This window comes from Colletotrichum spaethianum (genome assembly GCF_022836535.1).
Source record: "Colletotrichum spaethianum MAFF 239500 DNA, contig16, whole genome shotgun sequence".
In the NCBI taxonomy this organism is placed as follows: Eukaryota; Fungi; Ascomycota; class Sordariomycetes; order Glomerellales; family Glomerellaceae; genus Colletotrichum; species Colletotrichum spaethianum.
In genome coordinates, this window is record NW_026054786.1 from 331,385 (window position 1) to 352,341 (window position 20,957).

Below are 20,957 nucleotides of genomic sequence, written 5' to 3' on the forward strand. Positions count from 1 at the left end.
CCAAATCGAATGCAACAACCACTGGACCTCATCCGAGAGGGTCCAGAGTTCGTCAGTCCGCCATCACGAAGCCTGTGGCCAGAAAACCATTGACTCCACGGAAGTATCGATACTCAAGACTGACCTGACCGATAATGAAGTCATCATGGATTTCAGTAACAAGCCTTGAACTTCGGTCAACGACAAGCTCTACGAGGATTGGACCTATGAACCTGAGCTGGCTAGCAGTGGCTCGTGGAAAAAATCTCTCTGCCTTCCAAGGTGGACGCCAGTATCTGTGTGATCTTTACATCCGTCGGCTGAGAGATCTCCTACATGTCCAGATCGAGCCAACAAAGTTTCCCCCGGATCAACGTCAAGTTCTCCGAGTATTTCTCGCCGAGCAGGCGAAACGCGTGCTTGCGTGAAATACACATGGCTTCGAGTGGAGGGCTGGGTGCTTCTAAGTTCTTGGGTGGATCGCTTGGGCAGACGTGGCACTCCGCCAGCCACCCCTCCCATTAGCGTGGTCAGCTTGTAAGAAATAGTCTTCTGGCAGAGGGCCATCACAGCAAGACAAACGCAACGAGCCTGCTACAGGAGCGCTAAGGTGTAGCATTGCTCCCGATCCAGGCCCGAAGATTTATATGGAGCGTCTTTGTCGTAATCCTAATCTTCAGTCGGAGCCATCGGCTGTTGTGGGTTGGCCAATGAATATCAAGACAAGGCTAATGATTATAAGAACCAAGAGAGGTTGATGAATCAAGGAGATAGAATACTCAAGGCATAATCCGTTGTTTGGGTAGGCTGATATGATAGATGCTCCGCAAACATAACTGAAGTCTTACAAAGTTGAAACCGGATCTGCCCTACACGTTATGGTCACTAATTCCTCATTCACAACTGTCGAGCACCTCTTCTACTCCAGAGAGACAGAAAAGATGTAAAATATATAAATACAAAAAGATGTTAGGGCTCAGACCACATGACGTAAGTCATTCGAAGCATTCTGGCGAGGATTGAGAAACATGTCGAGATTATTTCGTTCAGCATAATCAACTTTTGTGGCATTGAACTCTAGACACAGTAGGCTAGATATTGATAAGATACTTAGTTACGATTCTAAACTGTAACCACACGTGCTTTGACTAAAGAAATACGGAGCTTTGGTCATATTCGCTGTTCGAGGTGACGGCCTTGAAATCGGAATTTCATCAACCAGGATGAATACGTTGACTAGCAATGGCGGGAAATGCCATGAACCATCATTCAAGGTTGGTATCCATTCTTTGACCTATCCATAATACGTGAAACTTTCAATGTCGATATAAGAATATTCTGATTGCTATTATCTGGTGGAAATGTTGATGGTTGACGTGATAGAGACATGGACGTGAAGCATCCCCGACTCCACTTCTAGAGGCAGTTCCGGCGAGCTCTGGCCATCACATCCGAGCCCAGGCCCACCACTGCACCCAGTGCCCCACCAACCCCTCGGGTGCCTGCGCTCCCCCGCGATGAGTGACGTTCCATTTCCAGAAGCTCCAGCTACAACTCCCTCAATCCCACACCACAACCACCACGACGCATGATGGCGACGGCATCTTCCTTCCCCTTCCCGCGGGAATACTCCTTCCCGCCCTTCTTCACCCGCCAAACGAACCTCACAACTCACCACGCCCAGCTCGTCAAATGGTCCGACCTGATCCTCGCCTACTGCCGCCACCACCGCATCTTCAAGCTCTCCCTCGGCGCCGCCATCCCCTCCGCCTCCTCGGCCCTCCCGCACGCCCTGCCGAACCACAACGCCACGTCATCCCCGCTCAACGAGCCGACGACCTTTTCCCCGCGACCGCGACGTCCTCCGCCGCCGCCGCGCCCGAGGAGCTCTTCCACAACAAGACGCTGAACAAGCGGCTGTCGCTGGCCGACGCGCGCGAGGTGCTCGAGTTCATGCGTAAGGACGGCCGCGCCGAGGCGCTGCCCGCGAGTACGGACGTGTTCTGGGTGTACTGGCGCACGCCGGACGAGTGGGCCGCCGTGATTGAGGGGTGGATCGACGACACGGCGCAAAAGGGCGTCGTGTTGACGCTGTACGAGCTGACGGAGGGCGAGGGCACGAGAGGGACGGGTGAGGGTGACTCGAACCCGCGACGTGACGACTATGAGCTGACGGTGTTGCCATACAGAGTTCCACGGCCTCGACCCCGACTTGCTCGCGAAAGCGCTACAGATCCTGGTCAAGCGTGGCAAGGCCCAGATCTTTGGACAAGAGGACTCGCAGGGTGTCAAGTTCTTTTGATTGCTCTTCTTGCTTGATGATGACGAGCCATGATCTCTTTTGCCGCAATCTCTAACTAGACGTGCCACGTTCACACATTATTTCTCCGAGCGGTCGTAATGAACACCAAAGCCCCAGGCGGTGGCTCCCTTCCAATGAACCTTCCAACTCCAAGCCAGCGCGCAATATATTTACAACCAAAGTCGCCGAAGCGTGAAGCCCCAGGCGTTCTGTTCATCACCCTGCATCTACGCGCTCTTCTCGAAGAAGTTCTTGGCGAGGTATTTCTCGTCAAATGACACCTGCTGCGTCATGGCCACGTCCAAGAGCCAGTCGGCAGCGACAATGCGTGGCTCCATGTGGCCCTTGCGGGCCATTTCCTCAAACTTGGGCCAGAGGGACCTCTCATCGGCGCTGTTAGAGCTGAGAAGGTAGACGGGCTCGGGCGGGGCGCCGCCGTCTTCTTCCTCCGTCGTCGGTTTGATGGTCGTACCGCTGCGCGCGCGGTACAGCTTGAACATGGCCCCGTTGGCCTCGGCAATGGCCTTGTAGCTATCGGGACCGTTGCAGATGTTGGCCGTGCAATAGATAGGGACGGTCCACAGGAGCTTGCCCAGGTTGGCCCTTGCCCTGGACACCGCCGTCTCGATTGTGACGCCAAACTTCTTCTCGTTCTCCTTGTCATTCAAGAGGAATTCGTCAGGATCCGGGACCTCGCCCGTGTCAAGGGCCGCGTCGATAAAGTTGGATGAGAGAATGGTTGGTCCCTTGGCCAACGTCTTGAGGAACTTGACCGTCCGCACCATGTGAGGTGCAGCGAGATAGTCGCATGGTTGATTGTCCTGCACAATAAGAATTCCCATGTCGCGGAGTTTCCTCTGCGAGTGGTTAGCACATAAAACGAACGTCAAGGAGCCGACTCGACTTACCCTTTCCGAGTCTTCTTTGGATTTGCCGTTGACCCATCTCGTGAAGCCAGTCAAGACAACTCTCATCTCAATATCTGGACGCGAGGATCTGCTCTTTTTGGCGGGCCGTTTGTCTTCCTCGTCGACATCCATGGCTTGCGCTGGGCTAGATGTGCGTCCGCGTTCCTTGTCAATTTGATCGGCAGCACGCTTGCCACCCCACGGGCCGTGGCCGTCCTTGGCTCGCTTCTTTTCCTTCTCGTACAGGGCGATATCCGGGGCAATGCGCTGAAGGTTGGTGAGGGCCTTGCTCTTTGCGCTTCGGCTGCCGGTTGAAACAACCGAGGGAGTATCATTCTCCTTGCCACGGCCACCTCTCTTGGGACGGACTGGCGTCATGAAGCTGTCGTCAATGACCTCCTCTGCACTCTTCTCCTCCTGCCTGCCGATGACGACGCCCTCAGCTGGTCCGTGGTTGTAGGAGTTCTCCTGTGCAGCCTCGAGGATTTTGCGCTTCCTTTGCGCTCGCGGCGACATCTGCTCCTCGCCACCAGGGTAGTATGTCTCTCGCAAACAGTACTCGTCGAAGAAGGTCTGGCCAATAACCTCGCCCAGATTTGTGCGAACCGGGAAGTGGGAGTATTTGGGCACAGTGACCCTCTGCATCTCGCATTTAGCGTAACTCTCTTCGATCCACAGGTGGTTGACTGTCTCGATGTTCCAGTCCTTGGCTGCCTCATACTTCTCACTGCTGCTTCGCGCCGTGATGAGATGGGTGTTTTCCGCCTTCATAGTCTTGGTATACGTGGCGCCAGTCGCTCTGATCAGGTTCTCTAGGTATATGCGAGCATCGCCGCCGTAGTTGGAGAGGCAGATCTTGAGATCCTTGAAGCCCGGGATGCCGTCTCTGGGTACTGGGTAGTGGAGGAGCCGACGGAGAGGGGATGTCCATTCGTTGTGGGTGATAAGGTGGTAGAGCCACGACAGGTTTCCGACGTCTTTCCCTGACTGGGCAGCCTTCACATACTGTTCTCCGTCACGGTATTGGCAGACAAAGTAGTCGCATGCCTCCACATCGTCCACAGTTTTACCGCCGCCATTCGTAATTAGCTGCTTAACAACTTCCAGCGATCGTGGGGTGATATTAAGGTCCCATGAGAGCATGACTTTCTTGTCTCGGAATATGGTAGCCGCCCTCCGGGGGCCGTCGGCGAGGTGATTAGGGGTCGTGGAGGTCGCTCCTTGAAGGTGGTCATATTGAGGAATCTGAACCTCGCCCTGGTTTTCAGGTCTGCGCAGGATCTCGGGGTCGGGTAGCGTGTAGGGGCCTTCGTCGATTCGCTTGCCGAGCTTGAAGCAGTCTTCGAACCTAGGACGCGTCAGGGATGATCCGACGCTTCATCTCACCAAACCTACCAATGAGGCAGAACAATCTTGCATTTGAGCCCCTTTTCCTTAGCGGTGACACACTTGGGATTGTCCATGGATAAGGCGCAAATGTGGGTGGTCTGTCGCGTGACGTCGGCGCTTTCCATACCGCCCATAGCCAAGGTGGCACCGATGATGGTTTCCTTGTCGATTTCAGGAAGACCGGCGCAAGTGAGGGTGACTTTGGAGAAGAACATGCGCGGGTCAGGGGAGTAGGGCCGCACCTGGGCCTGCTTGTTCCTCTGGATCGATGCTTTGATCCAACCGGGATTGACGACGGGGATCATGTAGGCTTGGGTTTCGGTGAACTGGGGGAAGTCGATGGTGTTGGAAATAATGTGAGAAACCGCTTCAAGTCTGATAGAACCATCGCGTCTCGGATCCAGGACTGTGCCGCCGCGGCCCTTCACGATTTCTGCTAGTTCGCTGATCTCCTTGGGAGCCAAGTAGGCGCTCGGTACGAAGGCGAAGGCGCATTCTGTAAATAAGCCCTTTAGGTCAGACATGACTGACGTTTGAATAAGGCATGCAACTGGGATTTATAGAGCCAGTGGGCTGCGAGTTCGAGGTTTAGGCATACGCAAGGCGAGATTCTGGAGTGAGCTGTCGAAGTGTTAATTGTGGAAAGTGACAAGGTGTGAGTGTAGACAATCGGGTACGGAGGCGATTTTGACGCGAAAATGTTAGCGACGCGGCCGGGAGAAGGACGCGAAGTGAGCTCGCAGTCACGTGTGACTTGAAGATACCTGTGATTTGGTGGACCGGGCTCGCAAGCTGAAGTACTGGTACATTGCCTATTAAAACCGCGATGGGACGCGTCCAAACAGCCACCAAACAGGTGGCACAGGCGCTTGCTAGCGCTGTCAGCGGAGCTATGGTGACATCCATGCAGGCGAAAACACTGAAATTTGGAAGCTTAATACAACTACGATTTCCCCGGGAGTTGGAGTTTCTTCTTGTCTAAATAGATTATCATTTCTTTTACATCCAACTAGCAGACTGCTTTTGCCAACAATTAAGTCAACTGCCGACTCCAAACATCGTCATACCTGTATTCGGGACCCTCGCATTGATGAAAATCACATACAGTTTCATCCAGATTCTGGCCATTCTATTGATTCGTTATCTACAGCTACCACCTTTCTTCCTCACGACCCTGGTGTTTCCATTGGTCCTGAAGACATCTCATCTTATACCGAATTTTTTTCAAAGACTCGACTTGATCAGATCGCCAGCACGCTCGCCAATGGCATATACGGTCGCCTGCGGGTTGGCACGCACCGTAATGGGAACAATGGAAGCATCAGCCACCCGCAACCCACGGATACCATGCACACGCAGCTTCTCGTCGACCACTCCACCTAGTTCACGAGGCATCATGGAGCAAGTGCCCGTGAAGTGATGAGCGCCAATTGCAGTCTGGCGCACAAAATCCTTGGCTTGCTCGAGATCAGTCAAAGCATTGTTCGGATTACGCTTTCCTCCCGTCTTCAGCTGACTGCGAAGCGGCTCACTAGCTGCAATCTTCTCCAGTAGCCGGACATGCCTGGCCAAGACTTCGACGTCAAAAGGATGAGAAAGATAGGCGGGGTCGATGGCAAGGGCGGATGACTCCAAGGATGCCGACGTAATGTGACTCGAACCTCGCGAGAGTGGGTGAGCGAGGAGTATGGCTATTGTGAAGTATTTCTCGTCGCCAGGAGGTGGAGGTGCCATGGTTCCATCTCCGCTGAACAAGGCATACCCAGGAAACGACAGATAGTATCCCGAAGGCTCAGAGGACGACGTCAGGACGGACCGTACATACGTTTCAAGGGCCTTTGTGAAGGCCGGAGTTGCAGATGTCTTGGGTCCACCCAACTTGTCGAGAAGCTGGCACAGGTCCTCACCAGCCGGCAGAGGGAGCTGCGCCGTCGCCGAAGTACCGCTTCGGGCAAAGGGTCCGGTGCCCTTGCCATACGCCTCCATAGCAGCTCCAACGGCCGCCGGATCCTGCCGGACAATACTATCCATGGTGTCGTGTTCTGGAAGGGCCTCGAAGCTTGCGCCAACCATGACGTGGTTCTGAAGGTTCTCGCCAACGTGGGGGTTATCAAGCACAACGTCGATGCCGAGTCCACGAAGAAGCTCTGCATTTCCGACACCAGAGAGCTCGAGGAGTCGTGACGAGTTAAGCGTGCCAGCAGTCAACACAACTTCCTTTCGTGCCGTCACTGTTTTCGTTTCGCCATCCTTGGTGTACTGGACAGCTTCAGCGACAATCTCGCCAGCATCTGCCTTGAAGACGATCTTGTTCACGAGTGCTCCCGTCACAACAGTAAGGTTAGACCGGGACTTTGCAGACTGGAGGTATGTGCTAGCGGCATAGCTTCTCTGCTTTGTCTCCGGGTCTACAGTGTCGGGTGTGATGCTGCTGCCGACTCCCTGGCCACTCAAGGGATCGCAAGAGTCCGCGAAGCCCAGCCCGCGGATGGTGTCTTGCCAGACCTTTGGCCAGAAAGACTCCGCGTTGTCTGGAAGAGACAACTTGAGAGGACCTTTCCCCTCACCAGATGCGATGGAGTAGGTCTTTTCAGAAGCCTCTTTGAAAGTAGGCCAGTTCCAACTGGGGTTGCCTAAACTGGCCCACGCTTCAACGTTGGACTTTGTGGTGACAGTGAAAGAGAGGCCGTTGAGCGCACCCGAGCCACCAAGGAGGCGGCCCTGAGGCACGACAATCTCTCGGCCACCAAGGCCTTCCTGCAGATGACTTTCTATCAGCAAACCTAGCCTGCTAAGAGTACATGTTCTTGGGCAGAACTCACTTGTGGCACCGTCCGGAACTGCCAGTCAGAAGGCGTCTTCACCAAACTGGGGCCTAATGCGGGAATATTGACCCGAGGATCCGCCGTTTGGTCTTCTCCCGCCTCGAGCACCAGGACTTGGAGATCTGGGATCTCGGACAGGCGTGCCGCTACTACCAAGCCGGCAACGCCGCCGCCCACAATGACAAAGTCGTACGTCGCAGTCATTTTGAAAGAAAGGTGTGATGTCAAGTAATGCACGCAAATGAACCTGCAGAAGCAGAGGAGAGCATTGGACTTCCCGCCACTGTTAAATCATGGCAAATCCCCTATCCCGAGACATGTACAATTGCGGCAAAGCATCTTGTTGCCATAGCGCCGAGAACACTCCCGGCATCTCCCCCGCGCAGCGGCCGTATTGCACCAACATACGACAATGCGCCAACCAGCCATTTCTGGTACCGTTGGGAGGACGTTCCACTGCAGAGTCGCATCCGTACGACAGTGTAAATGCAATAGGGGCTTGACGTTTTAGGGCGAAGACCCTCCCACCTCCCGGGGCCCCCCGGTCAGTGACTGACTAGGGGAGGCCTGGCGGATATCTGTATATCAAGGTTATCGGGGTGACCCATGGTGACCACGTCGCGATATGGCATGTACTTCACATCAAGCAGTACAAACTCTGAGATAGAATCTCGGGCACTGCAGACCGTGCTGGTTTACATCACAGTTATTGGACACTAGTCAGTGTGCGTGGGATTCTGGTTTGCTCAACATGCTGTCTGGCGGTGAGACCAGGCCGGACCCAATCATGGAAATGAGAGCCATGCCAGCTTCGACGACGGCTCAGCTGGCGTACGTAAACCAACTCCAAGCTCATGCCAGCTTTGGAACTAAAAGATAGACTCACAGACCGTCAGTCCATGGGTTTTGAGCTTCTTCAGACTTCCCGAGAACACAGCACGAATTTCATCATGGATTCGCTTTTCGACTCCGACTACCGGAGCGTATTTGTCTATGGTCTTGGGCTTCTTTGTGGCTTTGCCGTTCACTGGGGAATCTTCATCCGTGGTGAATGGCACGTACAGGCACCTCAGATCCTGCTGGGTCACTTGTGGCTCTTCTCTTGCTTCGCAGGCCTGAGCATATACTACAGTGGCACTGCCATTGGGGAGTTCTCCCATTGTTTGCTGATTCTGTCTGCTGGATATCTTCCTGGACTTTTTACCAGCATTACTTTATACAGAGTCTTTTTTCATCAGCTCAGCACCGCTGGCTTCAAAGGTCCATGGTACGCCCGTGTCACGAAGCTCTGGCACATCTGGGCCTGCAGAGACTGCAAAAACCACTTGGTCTTGGAGAAGTTGCACGAGCAATATGGAGATTTCGTAAGGACAGGTGAGTAGCCTCATACTCTGGTCTTTTTGGAACACTTTCTTATTGATTGTTAAGGTCCCAGTGAGATCACCGTCTTCCATCCTGGAGTCTTTATGGCTGTGGATGGACCCCGATCCGAATGCATCAAGGCTGAGTGGTACGATATCCTGCACCCCGACAGAGCACTTGTCACGACACGCATCAAGCCAATTCACGCTGCGAGACGCCGTGAATGGAACCGTGGATTCTCGGCACAAGGTATGCAGCCCATAGATCTCCGGTGCCGTGAGCTTATTTCTGACGAGCCGTGCCGTTTGATAGCCCTTGTCCAGCACGAGTCAAAAATTCTCAAGTATATTGAGCAGCTGGATCTGTGCATCGAGGCGGATGCCAAGGCACACGTTCCTTCCGAAGTTCGCAATCTATTCTTCTGGTTCGGTTTTGATGTCATGGGCGACTTTGTCTTTAGCAAGTCGTTTGATATGCTGCATCAGCAGCAGTGGCATCACATCATTGTCCGGCTGCAGCGCGCCCTATCTCTTTTGGGCCCGTTCAGCCCGGCTCCATGGCTCATTCAGGTTGGCTTCAAACTTGGACCACGGGTAAACGTCCTCAAGGACTGGTTTGACATGGTCGCCTGGTGCGAGCGGCAGATGCGCGTTCGACTGGATGATGCCACCCCGAAGCCGGCCATGCCAGATCTCGCTCACTACTTGATGGAGCTGGACGACGGCCAGACCGAGAAAAAGGACCGCTTGACATGGCTTTATGGCGACAGCTTGCTCGCCATTGTTGCAGGAAGGTAAACTTGCCTCTCTTCCCCTTTGGAAATCCAGCAACTAAAGGACACAGCGAACCTACGGCTGCCGCTCTCATTGGGATCTTCTGCGAGATAGCCAAACACCCAGAGCACGCCGACAAAATCTACGAGGAGTTGAAAGACGTCGACGCGACCAACCTGAAGACCCTCACAAGCCTTCCCCATCTCAACGCAGTCATCAACGAGGGCCTCCGTCTGTACCCAGCACTTCTCACAGGCGGGGCCAGGAAGACGACGGAGAACGGGGCAACGATCGGCGGGACTTTCATCCCACCTCACACGACAATCATTGCCCCGCGTCACGTTATATCTCGAAGTAAGCAGCGGTGGAGGTGGTTTTTAGACTTCAACTAACTTTTCATTTGCAGGAGAGGACTGTTTTGAGCGGGCCAATGACTTCATTCCTGAGAGATGGACCACTCGTCCGGAGATGATCCGCAATGTAGCAGCCTTTGCACCATTTGGAACAGGTATGGTGAACTTTCTTTGGCTACCTCCCTGGATCGACAGCTAATCTTTTTCCAGGCCATCACAGCTGTCTTGGTCGCTTCCTTGCCATGGACACCATGAGGTTCGTTGTTGCTAGGCTGGTCAAGAAGTACCACTTCCGCCTCGCACCAGGGGAGACGGGACACCGCGTGTTTGACGACATCAAGGACCAGTTCACATCTAACCCGGGACCCTTGTCCCTGTGTTTCGAGCTGAGATGATCAGACTACCACGTGCAAACAAATAGTCGACCAAAGTTTTAGTCAGGCCAATCGTAGTAATGCAAGTTCAAGTCACATGGACGGTCTTTGTTCTCCATTCTGCATACTTCAAACACTAACTCATTGAGTATCTGCAACCTGGGCCACGGTGATGGGCCTCCTTTACAGTCACGGTGTCATCGATATCACGCAAGACTAGTGTAAGGCCAACCGTTGATGCCGCTTGTCAGCAGCTGACCGGACTGAATGGCCTCGGCACCCTTCTTGAGCTCGTCAACATCCCAGTTCGCCCAAACAGTACGACCGTTCAGGAACGCCGCCTCGGGGCTGGTCAACCAGACCGTGAAGTGGGCAGGGAGTTGTACTGCAGTACGGCAAGTCAGCACCCTGTTGGCCCACAGAAGCTGCAATAGGAAGGAGACCAGGCACAACCTGGGAAATGATGGCAGGGCAAAGAAGGCAAAATGACGACGCACCTTTATCCATTGGGAGGGCCTCGGCCTTGGCGCCACTCTTTTTGAATATGTCCGTCTCGACCATGCCCGGATGAAGGGTGGCCGCGAAGATGTTCGGGTTTTCCGCCGCCAGGAACTCGATAATTTTGGTTTGGGCTAGCTTGGATGCCATGTATGCGGACAAGCCCGGCAACGCAACCGCCGGCAGTGCCGTCGTACCAGTCGTAAGGGCCACAAGGGAAGCGTGCGTTGGGTTAGCCGTTGGGAGGAATGCCTTGGTAACGAGGTATGTCCCCTTGGTGTTCGTCTACCATGTTGTAAGTGCTTGGGCTCTCTTCATTGTGGAGTTTCGTCCAAGCGTAAACGGTTCACTCACCTCGAAGCTTTGCCACCACTCGTCACTGGTCGACTCTGCGACAGCCGACGGGCTGGACACGTATCCAGCGTTCAGAATTAGGACGTCCCACTTTCCAATCGCCGCTGCGACCTTGATCAACGCCTCCTCGTTGGTGATATCCACAGCGTGCACATCACTCTGTACCGAAGACGGCAGGGACGCGGCCGTCTCGGCTATGGCGGCCACAGTGCGACCAAGGAGAATGACTCGGGCCGCCCCGGCGGAAGCAAAGGCTAAAGCGGTCTCTCGGCCGATTCCACTCCCCTTCAGGAAAGGTTCAGTTAGACACAACATTGCGCGTGGTACGACATGAAGCTGCGAGGGGCAAAGAACTCCGGACTCCAATATCGGAGTGGGAATCCGCGGGTACGACGGAGGAGTTGGGTGGGACTACGGGGGGGGGGGTTGAGAAATGGAACCTACTGCGCCTGCCACGATGACAGTCTTCCCCGCTGCGCTCAACTCTGGACGCGAGGGCGAGATGGCATCGTAGGTGTCGTTGCGCCAAGTCGGCGTGATGGAGGGTAGAGGGGGTTGCATCTTTGGTATATTGAGGTCGCCCGAGATAGGAATCTGGATTTCAACCTTGGAGGTGTCGAACACAGAGATTGAATGAAGCAGGAGCGATGGATAGACTGAGAAGAAGCGCACGGGGTTGAACGAATACAGTCGACTATCGCGAACGGGGCCCGTCTTTTATCCCCAGGGCGAACCACCATGTACTATGTTGTGATGGGTAACTCGTATACGCACACCAGGTAGTTTGTTGCTTTGGTTCCACAGTCAGCGTGGGATCACAACCCAACTGGCTGGACAGTCACCTATGTGTGTGAAGTAATATTGCTAAGATAAGCCTGATTGCAAACCACAAGATACTCGCGAGAGAGAGAGAGGGGTAAAAGGACTTCGGCCTGGCACGGTAGTAACCAGAGAGCTCGAACGTGCTCACAAGGCCTTGGGTTGCGACTAGTGCGGCGCAGTTGGTCTGGACATGATGTGACTGGTCGGCGGCGGCGTTCCTTCATTGACCCTATGCAAGCTTGTCAACGACAACGTCTCCACCACGGACAGCCGAGCCGGGACTCAGGTGAAACTGAAGGAAAGTGATAACTGTGCCTTGCATGACCACCGGTGAGGCACAGCAATCTTTACTGCAACATCACCATGGCCGGACAAGTAAGGCGGGGTCCCATTTTAGAAGGACGTCTGCAGGCACGACGATTTGGGATATGGAGCCAGGTCCAGCTGAGTATGCGGCATGTAGTGCTGCGGTGCCGTCGGAGGCATTCACATGTTTGCCGTGGTTGTGTGGGACTTTGCTCTGTGTAGTGTGTGTACTATGTATGGCCGTTTGCAAGGATACCAGGAAGTTTGTTATATCAATTTGCAGAAACTCCACTCTGGATCTACCCCCTTTGAGACTGTACGTACTCGACTACACTAGCATAGTACTCGTAAAGACTCCGAGACTCAAACTGGATAGACTGGAGAATAGTAATTAGACCCCTGCAACATGTAAATGGTAGAGCGGGGACACCGTTTTCAAAGAGACATGGGCAGCAAAGTTGGCAAGCACCCTTGCGGGTTGCGACTTGTGGGGTCTATCACGCACATCATGGTTTCCGATCACAGCTGAGAAAGAGAACAGTCATGTGGGAAATGTCATGCTTCCATATTGACATGGTCCACACGTGCGGGAACGTCGAGCAGATGGTTGGCCTCCAGGGACGAATGACGGACCCATCGCAGTCGGTTGTCCGATTGTCTCCGGATGCTGAAGGCCTGTGTGCGTGTGTGGAGTGCGCAGAATGCAGTGTCGGGCAAACGCGCGACCCTAGACTGATTCATGCCATCTCATCTTTCTCTACCACCACCTTCTATCAGATAGCAGCCTTGCATGCTTGGTGATGCGGGAATACAATACAATGCACGGCCCGGTAACGCAACCACTAGTTAATGTACTTGGCTCAACCAAGCCACCAATGGCTAGCGTCCCATACACACACCAAAGCTGGGAACAACCGCAAATAGGGTCGCATCGACTTGTGTCTCATCGTCCACTGCTATTGGGAAGGCCCCTTGCTGTGACTGATAGTCGCGGGGAACCAAGTTTCGTCTCAATGAGTGTGCCTGGACGGGCTAGACGCCGCGGCTTTCGATGCCATGAGCATCGGTTCCGCACCCCCCATAAGAGTTGAAGGCATCCCACGCGCCTGGCTGTGCCGCTAATGCGTGTTAGTTGTCTGGCATCCGAACTTACATCTTCAGCTTTGGGGTTCGAACCAACCGCATTGCAAGCGCGCTTTGTTTGTCACATAGTCTCAATCCTTCCGCAACAATTTGCCCGATATGCCTGGCGCTGGCGCAAGGGGCATCAGCCTCCTGGTATGGACTGTTGTCTTTACCGTTCTCGACGCCTCCGTACTGTGTCTGCGGGCATGGTCTGCCAAGGTAATGAGAAGGTCATTCTATTGGGATGACGGAATGATCCTGTTTGCGTTTGTAAGTCCTGGCTCTTTTCTTTCTCGTTATCAACTGGGTTAACTCGGACAGGCCAACTTGATAGCGCTGGAAGGCGTGGTGGTCTGGGCTATCTACAACGGTCTGGGCAAACACACGAACGAATTGACTCTGGAAGAGTATGCTGTGCAGTTCAAGGCAAGTATTCTGCAGCTTCCTCTCGATATCATCCTCTAACAGCTTGCTGCATAGCTTATCCTCGCCAGCGGCGTGACATGGCTCCTGGGCACCATCTTTATCAAGATGGCCATCCTGTGGTTATACACGAGAATCTTCGCCACAGCCCAGTTCAAGCGCTGGTCACGTATTCTGATGGGCATCACTGGCGCCTACGGCGTCGCGTTCCTCATCCTATTCATGAGCAGGTGTTCGCCAATGTCTCAGCAGTGGGCGCCGGTCCCTGATGGTCACTGCCGCGACATCACCATCGACCAGATCGTTTCGGTAACAATCAACATCGTCATCGACGTCGCCATGACCGCACTTCCTATGCCGGCGCTTTGGGGGCTTCAGATGCCCCTGAGAAACAAGGTTGCCGTCAGCGCCATGTTTGGCATGGGCTTTGCGTAAGTTGTTCCCCACGCACCGTCCTCCCTCAGGTTAGCTAACACAAACAGAACCATTGGAATCATGATCTGGCGCCTTATCAACACAGTCACCACGATTGGGGACCTCGACTTCGTCTATAACCTCCGCGACATCGGCCTCATCAGTCTCCTCGAGCTGTGGATTGGCATCATCATTGCTTGCTTGCCCACTCTTGGCCCCTTGTTCAAGACATACGTAAAACCCGCCGTCTCCAAGCTGACGAACCCCTCGACCGAGAGGGGAGCTGTTCATCTCAAGGAGATTTCTACCAGTGGCCATAGCAGCCGTCAGCCCCGTCGGATATACGACAAGCTCGGTGACAGCGGTTCCTATATGGACCTCGAACGCGCCGAGCTGGTCAAAGAGGGTGCTGTTACAACCAGGTGCCAATTCTCCCCAGAATTTGAGGCACCGCGTGCCAACAGGCCGGTCATCTATGTCCACCAGAACATTGCGTCAGAGACGTCTCAACGAGAGTCGCATAATTGAGTCGGTGGTCGCGGTTAGGGTCGGCGTTATCGGAATATGAGTTACATAGCTTTTTTTTAATTGCCTTTCCTTTATAATCACATGGTATCCATCTGAGTTTCTGTCCTCAACGATCGAGATAAATATAGTGTTCAACTTTCCTATCAAATGATCCGCGGCTAGGATCTTCCAATGCCTGTGGCTACTAACGTTGTAAAACTTCCGGGAGAATTTCCAACAGACCGGTTTCGCGATCACTTGCGGCAGGACTGTCCAGGCAGGCTTGGCGAAAGGCACGTAGAATCATTTGCCCAGAAAGGTTCTCTCGTCTCCAAGCAAAGACAAGACTCTGGAGTCTCAGGTGGAGCAGCAAAGTGAAGGCAACCCGGTGCCGTGGCTGGGGATACCCTGCTATCGTGTCTAGGAGGTATCACTTCAGCGATGGGAAGCAGTCTAACCAAGCGAGACCAATTTTTTGAGTCTGAACTGGCAGAAGCTATGGTCACATCTTAATCATACGTGGACCTTGAGGTGGATAATGTGTGAGAATCATGGAAGAGTGTCGCCACCCGAGACCGAGGGTAATGCTGCGAGAGATCAATCAACCCCGGTATATCTCCACAGTTGAGTGTATCGCGCTTCCATCTTTAATGATTTAAACCCATTTCCCGCTCAGCCGAAAGATGTATCAATACAACGCTAGAATATGGGTCAATACCACTTTATATCGCTGCTCCATACGACACTGTGTAGTATCACATGCCTGATCTCCACGATCACAAACTCTAGTTGATTACAAGCTCCCATCTTCGTCGTGGGAGTCAGGAGTTGGTTTTAGACTTTGATCTTGCATTCGTGGGATACCGACCATTACTATAGTCCTCACAAGTGTGGTCATGCTTAAACGGAAACTGCTTTGAGGAACGTTTCCCAAAGGGATCCCGTGTACCTTGATTTGCCGTGAGAGCTGCATATCGCACCAAGCCGACTCATTCGACCCTCGGCGTATGATCGTTCAGGGGTTCAACGCATCTCGCATATGTGTGCATTGCCTGCTGCATAAGTCACGGGCGCGCCATGGTTGCGAAGACCTCGGAAGCGTCATGTTGACGAGCCTGGGGTTGATGTACCGTCTAACAATTAGACATCTGGTGATGGAGGCATCCACAGCCGCTTGGGCATGTGCTAACGACGACGACGGCCAAAGCGGTGTCGTATTTGCCCGCAAGACCCTCGAGGCCGACGATGTGTTGTCCCTCAGCGGGCCTTTATCTATGGGCCATGAGCACCCTTCGAAAGATGAAAGATCAAAGAGGGTCCTCCTTGTGCTCAAACGAAGTGTCGACCCAAGTTGTCTGATCATTCTCCAGAATCATTATCTCTTTGAACGTCAAGGAACCTAATTGCAGGACGGGACACCATGCAGAGCCCAGCCATCGGGGAGCGTTCCCCCCTAACGCTCAAACACTCCTCGTTTGAAGGCGAGATTGCCTCGAGCAGCGAGCCGTCCACCATCATGAACATCCTCCGCGTCCCTCGTCTGATCTGGGACTTTACCGAGAGCAACTTCGCCACTTTCGTCGTCCCCAACACGGCTTTCGGCATCCTGGGCGGGCTTACGGGACTGCCGCTGACTTCAGGCCACGCAACAACGCTCTCGGTCCTCCAGCGTCTTCCTCTGGTCGTTGCCTTCAACTGGTACAGCGTTCTCATATTCGACCTGGCTAACCAGCGCGGTCCCGAATCTGTGGCCGAGGACCAAGCGAATAAGCCCTGGCGTCCGATACCCGCCGGTAAGGTTACACCTGAGCAAACGCGCAAGGCCATGCTGGTCGCTATCCCTACCGTCTTGGCGCTGAACTACGTCCTGGACGTCTGGAAGGAGGGGTCTTCATCCTCATCCTCACATGGCTGTACAACGACCTTCGAGGAGGCGACGAGCTGGTCCGGGACCTCATCATCGCCGTGGCGTACGGCCTCTTCAACACGGCCTCACTCAAGATCGCAATCGGCGGAGACGCCGAGGCAACCATCACCAACGAGGGATATGCGTGGGCTTCCATCATTAGCGCCGTGATCCTGACAACAATGCAGGTTCAGGACCTGAAAGACCAGGCCGGCGACCGCGGCCGCGGCCGTGCCACCGTACCCCTTTTCTTTGGCGATAAGGCCTCGCGTCTGTCGCTCGCGGTGCTCGTCCCATTCTGGTCGTGCGTCTGTGTCCACGTGTGGCACATCCGCTCATGGGCAGTCTTGCTGCCCACGTTATCCGGCGTCATGGTTGTCGTTGGGGTCCTTCGGAGACGAACTCCCGAAACAGATTCCTGGGCTTGGAAGTTATGGTGCCTGTGGACCATCTGTCTGTATTCCCTGCCGCTCGTCGGTAACGGTTTCGTGTCGTTCACGGCGCATGTCTAAGAGGCGCTGGGGGGCGTTAGGACATTACCTGTTTTCTACAAGTCTGCAGTGTATGCAGCGCGCCGTTTACAGTCGGTTTTCCAAGGACCCTTGAAGCTGTGCGAGTCATGAGCGATGAAAGTAGGTGAGACCGTCTGGGAGTCGGAGGTCAGTTTGGAACCCGGAGAGGTTGTTGTCGAGTCGTTGACGTGCGTGATCTGGAGTCGACTAGGGTCACGAGTCAAGCGCAGGCAGGGAGCGGGCCGCGGGGGTCAGGATGTGCAAGAATATGGCGCGGCGCCGGAGGATACCTTAGCTCTGTTCGTAAATATTGGTTGGCAAATTGAAACGTTAGAAAGATGCCAACTAGGCGCAAGATTGACTCGTCTGGTGTTAATGATAAGCCGCACACGCGGAAGGATCATTTGGCTCCCTCCTTGCTGGTGGTGTATTTCGTCAAGACAGTGGTATGGCACGGGGTTCCATTCGGCTGACTCATTGGTTTCCGTCCTACTCCGGGTATCGTCCGCCCACCCGAGCCACCTGGGGTAGATCATCTTGCAACGACACCTTGCGGGTTCCACGTAACTGCAGATTTTGATTGCATCGTTGACAGGCATCGGAACGGTTGTGGGTGCGGACGGGCTGACCTTGACAGTGCCAGTCTGCACACTACAGGGTGTCCTACGAGTCCCCTGCCCCGAGATGCTAGTCCTGCATACTATCAACTTGACAGAGAACGACTGACATCCTTGAGTATAGTACAAGTGCTAGTGACAATCCCTCAGGGGAACACCGTGATGGTACCTACCTGTACCAGGTCACTAGAGTAATTGGACCATCCAACTGTTTAACAAGCCCCCTCATCTGAATGAAAGAGATCCGAGTCCCGCGGAGGCCGATGTTTATCCGGAAGGTTGACGGTCCTCTCATCCGCAACGTGCGTTGACTTGGTCTCTTGACCGGGAGTTACATACGGCAAACAGTCCTATTTCTTCCAGTTCCTCCGCTCGGGCTCGCAGGGTTAAAGAGTCAGGAGCGTGCCGCTTCAGACGTACTCTTGCCAATAGTCCAAAAGTTTCTTCCCTCACCCTTCAGGTGGACGAATGGACAAGTGGACACATAGCAATCGGGGCCAAAGGGACCAATATTGGCATGGGTGCTAATCAAACCATCGTCAGTCTCTTGGCTGTGCTCGGTGTCATTCATTTTTCGTGTTTTTGGTGCTCTTGTTCATGACTTAGATCTTAAATATATAGGACAGGCAGCTTAGAATTCAATCGTTTACTCCTCACCTCCATTCTCTCAGCTCCAGTTCTCCCTCCCCTCTCCTCTCCCGCAAGCCATCGTGACGATCTTCTGTTCGCTCAAGATGGTGTCTTTCCTCAACTTGCTCGCAATCGCGCCTGCAGTGGCCTCGGCCATTTCCATCGGCCGAATTGGTCTGGGCGAGAGACCAGGAAAGCCTTTGGCTCACGGCATCGCCCAAAGGGACTCGACATGCCGCTGCTACCCTGGAGAGGATTGCTGGCCGACAACAGCAAAGTGGGATGCCTTCAACGAGACCGTCGGTGGACGTCTCATCGCAACGGTCCCCATCGGTGCCGTCTGCCACGATAGCTCGTTCGGCGCCTACGACGAGGCCAAGTGCACAGCTCTTCAGAACAGCTGGGCCAACTCCGAGACGCACATTCAGACCTCCTCCTCGGTGATGGCGGCCTTCTTCGCCAACGACAGCTGCGATCCCTTTCTCGACCGCACCGCGCGCTGCATCGTCGGCACCTACGTCCAATACGCCGTCAAGGCCGCCAGCTCTGATGACTACGTCAAGACTATCAAGTTCGCCCAGGATAACAACATCCGCTTCGTCATCCGCAACACCGGCCACGACTACCTCGGAAAGTCCACTGGCGCCGGTGCCTTGGCGCTCTGGACACACTCCCTGAAGGATACCAGCGTTCTGGACTACGAGTCCACTGGCTACACCGGCAAGGCGCTCAAGGTCGGCGCTGGTGTTCAAGCCGGCGAGGCCCAGGCCGCCGCGCACGCACAGGGCCTTGTCGTTGTGGGAGGTAACAGCCCGACTGTTGGTTTCGCGGGAGGCTATACCCAGGGTGGCGGCCACGGACCTCTTGTTTCCAAGTACGGTCTCGCCGCCGACCAGGTTCTCGAGTGGGAGGTTGTCACTGCTGAAGGCCAGACGGTTGTCGCGACCCCCACCGAGTCGTCTGATCTCTACTGGGCCCTGTCTGGAGGTGGCGGCGGTGTGTACGCTGCTGTGCTGTCCATGACCGTCAAGGCCTACCCTGACACGATTGTCTCCTCTGCCAACTTGACGATGACCAACTCGGGTGTCACGGATGACGTCTTTTATGGCGCTGTCACCACCTACCTGAAGAGTCTGCCCGCCATCGTCGATGCCGGAGCGGTCAGCATCTGGTTGTTGAGCGCCGGCGTGTTCCTTATGCAGCCGACCACCCTGCCCAACAAGACCAAAGAGGAGCTTCAAGCTCTGCTCCAGCCGACCCTCGATGCGCTTGATGCTGCTGGCATCACCTATGGTGAGTCGATCGATGAGCCCCTATATCACAATTCGACTAATAAACTCCAGATTTCAACATTGGCCAGTACAACACCTACTTGGACAGCTACAACGACATGAACCCGGAGCCTGCCGTCACCGAGTACAACATTGGCGGCCGTCTCATGCCTCGCTCCCTTGTCGCCGATGACGCCTCCGCCACAGAACTCACAAACACGCTGCGCTCCATCTTGAACGAAGGTGGCATCGTTTCTGGTCTCAGCATCAACGTGGCCCGGCCCGCCAACGTTGTGCCCAACGCCGTGAACCCGGCCTGGCGCACCGCCCTTTTCTCCGCCACCGTCGGAACGTGAGTGTTCCACTGTTTTTGCCTCCGTCACGAGCGAATTAGCTAACAAGAACTGCAGTCCCTACAGCCGCACCGACTTCTCGACCCTCGTCTCCGGCCAAAACACGGTTACGAACACTATCCTCCCCAAGCTCAAGGCGCTGACGCCCGGCGGCGGCGCTTACCTTAACGAGGCAGACCGCAACGAGGTTGACTTCCAGTCCACGTTTTACGGCGACAACTACGCCAAGCTCAAGGCGATCAAGAGCCTCTATGACCCAAAGAGCACGTTTTACGCCCTGACGGGTGTTGGCAGTGACGACTGGGAGGTGCGGAGCGACGGCCGTCTTTGCATGGTTGCGTGAGAGGGCAACGACGATACTGTATCAAATTGCAAGCATACATAATCATAATATAATATAGCTTTATTTAATGCCTCAATCTCGAGTTGCATGCTCCGTTGTTGGGTTGAAGTGAAGTTGGGAACGTTCCAAAGTAATCAAATCGACTGGGTAACCTGCCGGCCAATCAGATACAGCGTTGGTGACAGATTGAGCAATAAGGCGGAGGTCCGTGATTTGTTTGGTTTGTTTGACTGAGATCAAAGCTTGGCAACCAGCCGAATCCGGTATCGTAAGCGAGTCAGATTTGTCAAATCAAATCTCATGCAGGCTTGTCGTGATTGAGTAGAAACATTGGTCGGTGGACCAATTGACCTGATTGGCTTGATCAAGATCGTTCTTAACTCGAAAATCGAAAGCTCCTCTGGGCAAATAACAGCACGGCCTCATGCGTGAATGCATCATTGGCGATAATAAAGACTACATCCGTTGAGGGGGCATAGCAGCGTGTCATTACGTCAATGACATGGTTCGTGAGGCCCGTCTGGATACCTGTCTCACTGCAATAAAAACGACGGACCTTTTAGAAGGTTCAAGTCTTCCTTTAGACGGTCACAGGACGCTGCGTTCCCAGA

At 54.2% G+C, this 20,957-nt stretch overlaps 9 protein-coding genes across 9 annotated transcripts; 6 read left to right on the forward strand and 3 right to left on the reverse strand.

Annotated features, from left to right (window-relative positions):
• Nucleotides 1-1,570: 1,570 nt before the first annotated feature.
• ColSpa_06598 (vacuolar protein-sorting-associated protein 36) lies at nt 1,571-2,281 on the forward strand (the record flags this gene model as incomplete). The annotated part of the gene is made up of 3 exons (XM_049272810.1): nt 1,571-1,666; nt 1,864-2,110; nt 2,169-2,281. 3 exons carry the CDS (start codon nt 1,571-1,573, stop codon nt 2,279-2,281), a joined length of 456 nt encoding a protein of 151 aa, XP_049128767.1.
• Nucleotides 2,282-2,508: 227 nt separating this feature from the next.
• On the reverse strand, nt 2,509-5,102 carry ColSpa_06599 (BRCT-containing protein 1; the record flags this gene model as incomplete). The annotated part of the gene is made up of 3 exons (XM_049272811.1): nt 2,509-3,138; nt 3,190-4,537; nt 4,585-5,102. 3 exons carry the CDS (start codon nt 5,100-5,102, stop codon nt 2,509-2,511), a joined length of 2,496 nt encoding a protein of 831 aa, XP_049128768.1.
• A 700-nt stretch (nt 5,103-5,802) lies between these two features.
• Nucleotides 5,803-7,607, reverse strand: ColSpa_06600 (dehydrogenase citC; the record flags this gene model as incomplete). The annotated part of the gene is made up of 2 exons (XM_049272812.1): nt 5,803-7,335; nt 7,401-7,607. The coding sequence occupies 2 exons, from the start codon at nt 7,605-7,607 to the stop codon at nt 5,803-5,805; spliced, it is 1,740 nt and encodes a 579-aa protein (XP_049128769.1).
• A 746-nt stretch (nt 7,608-8,353) lies between these two features.
• Nucleotides 8,354-10,286, forward strand: ColSpa_06601 (cytochrome P450 monooxygenase FCK2; the record flags this gene model as incomplete). Its single annotated transcript, XM_049272813.1, has 6 exons — nt 8,354-8,777; nt 8,832-9,014; nt 9,078-9,558; nt 9,609-9,892; nt 9,945-10,046; nt 10,102-10,286. 6 exons carry the CDS (start codon nt 8,354-8,356, stop codon nt 10,284-10,286), a joined length of 1,659 nt encoding a protein of 552 aa, XP_049128770.1.
• A 185-nt stretch (nt 10,287-10,471) lies between these two features.
• ColSpa_06602 (short chain dehydrogenase citE) lies at nt 10,472-11,678 on the reverse strand (the record flags this gene model as incomplete). Its single annotated transcript, XM_049272814.1, has 4 exons — nt 10,472-10,650; nt 10,763-11,048; nt 11,118-11,402; nt 11,562-11,678. 4 exons carry the CDS (start codon nt 11,676-11,678, stop codon nt 10,472-10,474), a joined length of 867 nt encoding a protein of 288 aa, XP_049128771.1.
• A 1,809-nt stretch (nt 11,679-13,487) lies between these two features.
• Nucleotides 13,488-13,835, forward strand: ColSpa_06603 (uncharacterized protein; the record flags this gene model as incomplete). The annotated part of the gene is made up of 2 exons (XM_049272815.1): nt 13,488-13,640; nt 13,692-13,835. 2 exons carry the CDS (start codon nt 13,488-13,490, stop codon nt 13,833-13,835), a joined length of 297 nt encoding a protein of 98 aa, XP_049128772.1.
• A 66-nt stretch (nt 13,836-13,901) lies between these two features.
• On the forward strand, nt 13,902-14,735 carry ColSpa_06604 (uncharacterized protein; the record flags this gene model as incomplete). Its single annotated transcript, XM_049272816.1, has 2 exons — nt 13,902-14,224; nt 14,276-14,735. The coding sequence occupies 2 exons, from the start codon at nt 13,902-13,904 to the stop codon at nt 14,733-14,735; spliced, it is 783 nt and encodes a 260-aa protein (XP_049128773.1).
• Nucleotides 14,736-16,134: 1,399 nt separating this feature from the next.
• On the forward strand, nt 16,135-17,132 carry ColSpa_06605 (fumagillin beta-trans-bergamotene synthase af520; the record flags this gene model as incomplete). Its single annotated transcript, XM_049272817.1, has 2 exons — nt 16,135-16,507; nt 16,537-17,132. The coding sequence occupies 2 exons, from the start codon at nt 16,135-16,137 to the stop codon at nt 17,130-17,132; spliced, it is 969 nt and encodes a 322-aa protein (XP_049128774.1).
• Nucleotides 17,133-18,483: 1,351 nt separating this feature from the next.
• On the forward strand, nt 18,484-20,346 carry ColSpa_06606 (FAD-linked oxidoreductase sor8; the record flags this gene model as incomplete). The annotated part of the gene is made up of 3 exons (XM_049272818.1): nt 18,484-19,672; nt 19,723-20,002; nt 20,061-20,346. 3 exons carry the CDS (start codon nt 18,484-18,486, stop codon nt 20,344-20,346), a joined length of 1,755 nt encoding a protein of 584 aa, XP_049128775.1.
• Nucleotides 20,347-20,957: the final 611 nt, after the last annotated feature.